Source organism: Suncus etruscus, chromosome 11 (assembly GCF_024139225.1).
Source record: "Suncus etruscus isolate mSunEtr1 chromosome 11, mSunEtr1.pri.cur, whole genome shotgun sequence".
NCBI lineage: Eukaryota > Metazoa > Chordata > Mammalia > Eulipotyphla > Soricidae > Suncus > Suncus etruscus.
In genome coordinates this window covers 58,921,234-58,929,833 of record NC_064858.1, presented here as the reverse complement: position 1 = coordinate 58,929,833, position 8,600 = coordinate 58,921,234, and the positions used below count along the sequence as shown (strand labels likewise).

Below are 8,600 nucleotides of genomic sequence, written 5' to 3'. Positions count from 1 at the left end.
CTATTACAGTGTTCGGAGTTTCTACCCTGTTATTTGATAGGATTTAGTTGTGTATAAACTATGTGTTCTAGGTGTTTCAGAATAGTGCTACCATTCTGTGTTTATCTTTTGTCTTCTGACTTACTTCGTTTAACATAACATGATCTAGGTCCATCCATGTTGCTGCAAAGTCTGTGATTGTATCGTTTCTGACTGCCATGTAATATTCCATTGTGTATATGTACCACATCTTAATGATCCATTCATCTGTTGTTGGACATCGAGGTTGGTTCCAAGATTTGGCTATTATACTGAGTGCTGCAATAAATAGTGGGGTGCATATATATTTTGGAATGAATGTCCTTCCATCTTGTGGGTATATGCCTAGTAGAGCAATTGCTGGGTCAAATGGCAGATCAATTCTGAGTTCTTTGAGCACTCTCCAGACTTTTCTCCATAGATGTTGGACTAGGGGGCATTCCCACCAGCAGTGGATGAGAGTTCCTTTCATACCGCATCCTCGCCAACAAAGGTTGTTTCCATTATTTTTGATGTGAGCCAACCTCACTGGTGTAAGGTGGTATCTCATTGTTGTCTTGATTTGGATCTCCCTGATGATGAGTGAAGGTGAGCATGTTTCATGTGTTTGTTGGCCATCCTTCTGTCTTCCTCAGAGAAGTGTCTATTCATTTCATCTCCCCATTTTTCTATGGCTTTATTTGGTTTTGAGGGGCTCAGCTTTCTGAGTGCTTTGTATGTTCTAGATATCAGCCCTTTATCTGATATGTCAAGTGAAAAGATTTTTTCCCATTCTGTTAGCTGTCTTCTTGCATTAAGTAGGGTTTCTTTTGCCATGCAGAAGCTTTTTAGTTTGATGTAGTCCCATTTGTTTATATTTGATGCTAACGTTCTTGCCATTGGTGCTCCGTTCTCAAAGACCTTTTTGATATATAGGTCTTCGAGTGTTCTGCCTATTTTATTCTCGATAAACTTTATAGATTCAGGTCTGATTTCAAGGTCTTTGATCCATTTTGAGTTGACTTTTGTATAAGGAGTGAGGTATGGGTCAATTTTCACTTTCGTACTGAAAGGTCCGGAAGTCCTAATTTAGTTACCCGGCGCAGAGAAATGAAGAGGCTTATGAGTTCCAGCAGATGCTTTGAAAAAGTGCTTTAATACTGACCAGTCAAATGGCCAGGGTCAAAGTTCCCCCAGAATAGAAAGGGGACCAAAGACCTCGTGGGTTCCTCGTCACCCCCTTATATAGGATGGGAAGTGGGTGGGGAAGAAGAGTCCTTGAGGGCTGGACTTCCGCTACGATAACACCAATGATTCGTGAGGTAGGGGTAGAGGTGGGGCCGAGGCAGTGACGACTTCCTTAAGGGTGGGGCCAAAGCAGTGACAACTTCCCTAAAGGGCGGGGCACCCACCAAGGTTGGTGGGGGGGGGCTGATTTCCCTTTTCAATCCCCACTTCTTGTACTGGAGGCTTCTAATCCTAGAAGCCAATGTGATTTTGGGGCCTTTACTTTCTGATATTACTGGTCATAATTATTTGCATGAGCTAACCCTGCATGGGCCAATGGCTACCAGAAGTAAAAAGGCTTAGGAGGGGCCCCAGTAGGAGTATTAGATAGGGGAGAATTCCATTCCATAAAGACCATAAGGGACCATTTAATAGCTTTTTATCTTGGCCAGCTACTCTTGATGGTGCTTGATTCTGTTCCACACATTTGCTGGCTCGCCAATGTCCGGTTCGAGGATTCCAAATTCTGCTCCGTCGCGGAGAAATGAAGGGAGACCAACTCAAGCAAACGCTCAGGTGGATTCTTTTATTCTGGTACCAGGGTCTACTGCTTCCTCCCACAGAGCAAAGCCAGAAAAGACCGCGTGCTACAGCTGGTTCCCCCTTATATAAGATGGGAAATGGGAGGAGAAGGAAGTAGAATGATGCACTTCCTTGAGGGCTGGGCTTCCACCATGATAACACAGATCATTGGGTGAGGTAGGGGTAGAGGCGGGACTTCCGCCACAATAACGCAGACCATTGGTGAGGTAGGGTTTCCGGCCCGATAGCACGGATCATTGGGTGAGGTAGGGGTAGAGGCGGGACTTCCGCCACAATAACGCAGACCATTGGTGAGGTAGGGTTTCCGGCCCGATAGCGCGGATCATTGGGTGAGGTAGGGGTAAAGGCGGGACTTCCTTTTCACTAGACGCAAGCTTGTAAACATGTGGTCCTTTCCTAAGTAAAACCTAAGTAAAACCCGGCATGGATCTAAGTAAAACCCGGCATGGATTTTATTCCTTTTCATCTCCCCACTCCTTGTAGTAAAACTTCTAATCCTAGAAGTCAATGTGGTCAGGGGCCTCCACTTCCTGATATTCCTGGTCAAAATTATCTGCCTGAGCTAATTCTTGATATTGTTGACGTAATACCATAAGTTTAACGTCCCCAACCTGGGCTCGTATGAACGCAGTTATCCGATTGATTATGCATGGACCAATGGCTACCAGAAGTAAAAGGCTCAGAAGGGGTCCCAGTAGGGGCATTAGATAGGGGAGAATCCCACCCCATAAGGACCATAAGGGACCATCTAATAGCTCTTTTCTTCTTTGGGCAAGCTCCTCTTGATGGTGTCTGATCCTGTCTCGCACTATTCCTGACTTGTTAGTATAGAAACAACATTTTTCTTGCAAGGCCACACAAAGCCCTCCTTGCTCTGCCAAGATCAGATCTAACCCCCGCCTATTTTGTAATACCACTTCAGCCACGGAGTCAAGCTGGTCCAGCACATCATTAATGGAATTATATACTGTCTCCACATCTGAAATTAATTTTTGCGAGAGTTTGTTATATTTGTCTATTGATATGGCTAGCCCTGCGCTTCCGGTTGCTAGTCCACCCGCTACCCCTAGCCCTACCAGTAGGGGCAGGAACATTATAGCTCATCGAGACCGTCGGGTGCCGCCTAAGAGATCTATGCTAGGCAAGGGGATGGACTCTGTCCCCGGGATGATGTCAATGTTGGGGAGCACTAATGCTGGGACGCATATTCCGGTCCAGTTCTGGGGAAAAAGAGAGTAAGCCAAATTTCCACCACATATCCATGCCCGTCCCGGAGGTAAACACCCTGGGCTAGAGGGAGCAGGTAGGACTTCTGAACACTGAGTAGCCCCTACCTGACCCAGGTCTACAGATTCGGTGCTATTATGCGAATAGCAAACAGATGATTCAAAGCTAAAAGGGACTACCTTAAAGGGTTTGACATAGGTACAGCTAGAAGAAGCAAAGGTTAGATTACCTAGTTGGACAGGGATAGCCAAAGGCCAATTTTCCCCCATTCTCATACAAAGCCAACAATCAGCAGCTAGAGTAGGGTTAGAGAAATTAAGAAGTTTGTGAGTTTCTTCTAGGATGCCATGAGTATTTGGATCTAACTTCTCAGCAGGCATCCGGGGTCGGAGGGAGGGGTGCCGGGGCCACTTAGGCATTTTAGTCTCCACTTCCTTTGTAGCCCAGTCTATGGCCTTTTGTTCTCTTTCCTGGTCTGTTGGCCCTCCACCATCCGAGATGTGAATGGGTGCCTTTAGGGGCCAGCAGACCAAGTCTCCCACTTCAGCCATGCAACTTGCGGCTCCATAGGGAGATCTATAGCTACTAACTGTCCATTTCCCTCCTATGCTCCCCTTGTAAGTTTCAGTGAGTCTGGCCACCAGATATGCCCGGTTATTTTTGGTACACTCTCGATACTCCCGATAGCACCGGGAGTGAACTTGAGTAAGCTCCACACATCCAGCAGGGCACTTCCCCCCCGAAGAGGGAGGCAAGGGTTGAGGTTTTTCTCTACACACCCATTCTGGTTTTCCCCCCCCTTGGGAAGAAGTAGGGGACTGGAGGTAAGCAATTCTAGTTCCACAGTCTACTGCTCGAGTGTACAGGAGCCTACTGTTGAGTTGATAGCCTCCCATACAGTCACAGGGGTTTCCAAATAGTTTTTTTACCAGTTCTTCTGGGCTTATGGGCTCATCGAGTCCTCCTTCAGCCAGTGCCAGGAGGAGCATTGTTAGAGTCAGAGGGCATATCAGGGCTAGAGTGCGTTCGCCGGACTCGAATCTTGAGAGGATTCTCGGTGCGCTCCACTTTCCACTCATTACGGTTGAGGTCAGCAGGGGCAGGTTTCAGATGGGAGGCGTGAACCCAGGAGGCAATGCCGTCCACCTTAACAGCAGTAGGGGTGATCAGAAGGACGACATAGGGTCCCTTCCACCGAGGCTCCAGTGTCCGCGAGCAATGCCGCCTCACCAGGACCTGGTCTCCCGGCTTGAAGGGATGTGGCACCGTCAATTCTCCGGGTTCATATGCCTGTCTGAGTTCTTTCCAGACTTGGCTTTGTAGGGCAGCGATGGCAGCCAGCCGAGCTGCTAAGGGAGTGGAGGGGGGAGAGAAAACATCATAAGGCTCAAAAAGCATTCGCACCGGGGGGGGAGCACCATACAACACTTCAAAAGGAGTTAGTTTACACAAAGAGGGCAAAGGGGTATTCCTAGCCCTGAAGAGGGCAGAAGGTAGGAGGGTAGTCCAGTCCCCTATGCCAGTCTCTAGAGATAATTTGGTTAAAGTCTCCTTAATAGATCTGTTCATCCTTTCTACCTGCCCTGAGCTCTGCGGGCGATACGAACAGTGTAATTTCCAATTTATGCCCAGGGTCTTGGCTAATCCCTGACTTACCTGGGCCACAAAAGCTGGTCCGTTGTCTGACCCAATTACCTGAGGAAGTCCAAACCTGGGGAAGATGTCATCTAATATCTTCTTAGCCACCACCTGGGCTGTTTCCTTCTTGCATGGGTAGGCTTCCACCCATCCTGAAAATGTATCTACAAAGACTAGCAAATACTTTAGTCCATATTTGGCAGGCTTGATTTCAGTGAAATCAATCTCCCAATGTTGGCCTGGTCTCTCCCCTCTCAGTCTCTTTCCGGTTCCCATCTTAGTAGGATAGGCATTTACCAGTTGACAAGGTTGGCAGGACCTTACAATTTTTTCCGCCATTTCCTTTAGCCTCTCTGGTTTTGGTACCCGAGGCCATTCCTTAATTAACTCCATCATTTTTCTGGCCCCTAAGTGGGTGAGTTGGTGAAGAGTTTGCAGATACTGATTTACCTCTGGTTCTTCAGAAAGGGGGTCTACAGTTGTTGACACTGGTGGGAGGTTGTCAGGTTCAGTAACAATAAGTGCAGGGATCTCCTTCATGCGGGATGCCGCTGCCTTTGCTGCTTCATCAGCTCTTCTGTTTCCGGACGCGACGGTTTCCTTTCCCGTTTGATGACCTGGACAGTGAACTATCGCCAGTTCTTTGGGTAGGAGAAGAGCAGATAAAAGACGCAATATCTCTTCTTTGTGTTTAATTTCCTTTCCTGCAGATGTCAGGAGTCCCCTCCTTTGGTAGATAGCGCCATGGACATGGGCAGTTCCGAAAGCATATCTGCTATCTGTGTAGATGGTTGCCCTTTTTCCTGCTGCCATTTCTAGTGCTCTGGTAAGGGCTATCAACTCAGCTCGCTGAGCAGAGGTCCCCTCTTTCAGGCATTTGGACCAGATAACGTCATGGTCACTCACCACTGCAGCCCCAGCTCGTCTCTCTCCATCTTGGAGAAAACTACTCCCATCTGTGTACCATATGACATTCTTTAATGGCTGGTCCTGTAGGTCCCTTCTCAGCCCACTCTCTTCGGCCAGCAAATCCTGGCAGTTATGCAACACTGGTGTCTCTGACTCTTCAGGGAGCAGGGTGGCCGGGTTGAGAATCACAGGTAGGCCGATAGTTATTCTGCCTTTGTCTAGAAGGATGCTCTGATAGTGGGTAATACGGGCATTTGAGAGCCAACGGTCGGGGGGCTGTCGAATTATACCTTCCAGAGCATGAGGGGCTATTATAGTCAGCTTTTGTCCCAAGGAAATTTTATCTGCATCCTTTACCAGAAGTGCAGCTGCGGCTATTGCCCTCAAACATTTAGGCCACCCACTGGCCACTGGGTCTAGTTTCTTTGATAGGTAGGCAACCGGCCTTTTCCACGGACCTAGCGTCTGTGTCAGCACTCCCCTTTCCATTCCCCCTCTCTCTTCTAGATATAAGGTAAAAGGCCTGCTAGCATCAGGGAGGGCCAGGGCTGGGGCTGTGAGCAGAGCTGTTTTGATAGAGTCAAACGCCCTTTGGCATTCATGGGTCCACTCAAACTTGGCATCCCCTTTTGTGAGGGGGTACAGTGGGGCTGCCAAGTTGGCGAAACCAGGGATCCAGAGGCGGCAGAAACCTGCCGTCCCCAGAAACTCACGTAACTGCCGGCGAGTAGTAGGTGCAGGGATCTGTGCCACGACCTTCTTCCGGGCCTCCGTCAGCCATCGCTTTCCCCCTCGTAGCATGTATCCCAGAAACGTCACCTCTCTCTGGCACAGCTGCGCCTTCTTAGCTGATGCTCTATACCCTAGCCGAGCAAGTTCCTTCAGCAGGTCATGGGTGGCCTGCTTGCAATCTTCTTCAGTTTTTCCTGCAAGTAAAATATCGTCCACATACTGGAGCAGGGTTACCTGGGGGTGCTGGCTGCGGAAGAGACTTAAGTCTTGGTGCAAGGCCTCATCAAAGATGGTAGGAGAGTTCTTAAATCCCTGAGGCAATCTGGTCCAGGTTAGTTGGCCTGAAATTCCTGCCTCAGGATCACTCCACTCAAAAGCAAATAAGGGTTGACTGGCTGGATGTAGAGACAGGCAGAAGAAAGCGTCTTTTAAGTCCAATACACTATACCATACTCTTTCAGGACTTAAGGTGCTGAGAAGATTGTATGGGTTTGGCACAGTGGGATGGATGACTTCCACCTGGCTGTTAACTGCCCTTAGGTCCTGTACTGGCCGATAGTCCCCAGTTCCAGGCTTCTTAACTGGGAGTAATGGAGTATTCCAGGCTGACTGACATTTTACTAAGACCCCTTGTTGGAGAAGTTTCCGGATATGAGGAGTTATGCCTTTCTTCGCTTCCTGACTCATGGGGTACTGCCTAACTCTCACAGGGACAGCAGTAGTTTTTAACTCTACCACTACTGGAGCCTGTAAGGTAGACAACCCCAGTCCAGCAGTTTCGGCCCAAGCTTCTGGAACTAGTCTCAACCAAAAGTCGGTGTCTTGGCTTTCAACTGGCAAGGGGTCATTTGTAAATAGTCTATATTCATCCTCAGCCCTGATGGTCAGGACGGAGGTGGTAAGTGGTTGAACACTGGGATTAAGAAAAGCAATTTCTGGACCAGTTTCTTCAAAGGTTATCTGGGCTCTGAGTTTGGTTAGCAAGTCTCGTCCCATTAGAGGTGAGGGGCAGTTTGGTATGACCAGGAAAGAATGCTTGATTTCTCCTTTCCCCAAGTCCATAGTCCGGGAAGTAGTCCAGGAACGATAGCTACTTCCATTTGCTCCTTGTACTAAGGATTGCTTACTAGAGAGGGGTCCCAAAGGTTTCTTTAGGACCGAGTATACTGCCCCTGTGTCAAGTTCAAAGTCTATGGGAGTCCCCTCCACCTTAAATTTAGCCCTGAGCTCCCGGAGGGGGTTGGAGCCCTGACCCCCCTATTCAGATTCAAGGGCCAGGGTCCTTGAAGGTTGAGGGGATCGTGGGGGTTGGGTGCTACGAGGGGATCGTGGGGGTTGGGTGCATTCCCGAGCCCAGTGTCCCCTCTGGCGGCAGCGAGCGCATTGGTCCTTGTCCAGGGGTCGGCGTCTTCGTGGGCCCAGGTCCCTACCTTTCTGACCTGTGCTAGATCTGTCTACTGCTACTGCCAAGACCCTTGCCAGTTCCTTATTCCTTCTTCTGTCCTTTCATTCTTCCCTCCTCTCTCTCTTCCCTCTCTTTCTCCTCTGCTTTTCTCCTTTCCCTGTCTCTCTTCTCCTGCCACTCTCTTCTCTCCTTTTCTAGTTGCTCCTCTCTTTCTTCCTTTGTTTCTCTCTTACTGAACACTTTCTCAGCCTCCTTTACTAGATCTTGTAAAGTCTTTCCCTGGATATCCTCCAGCCTCTGGAGTTTCTTTCTAATATCTGCTGCTGACTGTCCTACAAAAGCCATAATGACTGAATCCTGATGAGTTTCAGGGGTTGGATCAAAAGGAGTATACCTCCTATAGGCTTCCATCAGCCTTTCTAGGAAAACCCCGGGAGGCTCATCGGGTCCCTGTATTACCTCTTTTACCTTGGCTAGGTTTGTGGGCTTTCTAGCCGCTTCCCGGAGACCTCTCATGAGAGTCTGGCGATAGGTGGACAGATTCCCCCTACCTTCATATGTGTTGGGGTCCCAATCCGGTCTCCGCAAGGGGAAAGAGTCATCAATAACATCAGGTCTGGTTGTCACCAAGCCATCTAATCCTATCACATTTTTCCGGGCTGCTGCCAAAATGCGGTCCTGTTCTTCAGTAGTGAACAGGGTACGAAGCAGCTGCTGGCAGTCGTCCCAAGTAGGCTGGTGGGTGTTCATCAGAGAATCTAAAAGATTAATTAACCTAGTGGGGTCTTCAGAGAAAGAGGGATGGTTAAGCTTCCAGTTATAAAGGTCAGACGTGGGGAAGGGCCAATACTGGAGGGCAGGC

General features: G+C 48.7%; 1 protein-coding gene across 1 annotated transcript; it reads right to left on the bottom strand.

Annotated features, from left to right (window-relative positions):
* Positions 1 to 2,324: 2,324 nt before the first annotated feature.
* Positions 2,325 to 7,491, bottom strand: LOC126022089 (uncharacterized; the record flags this gene model as incomplete). Its single annotated transcript, XM_049782946.1, has 4 exons — positions 2,325 to 2,438; positions 5,143 to 5,333; positions 6,270 to 6,392; positions 6,510 to 7,491. Coding segments are annotated over 4 exons (1,410 nt in total), but the record flags the coding sequence as incomplete, so codon positions are not given.
* Between the last annotated feature and the right edge of the window lie 1,109 nt (positions 7,492 to 8,600).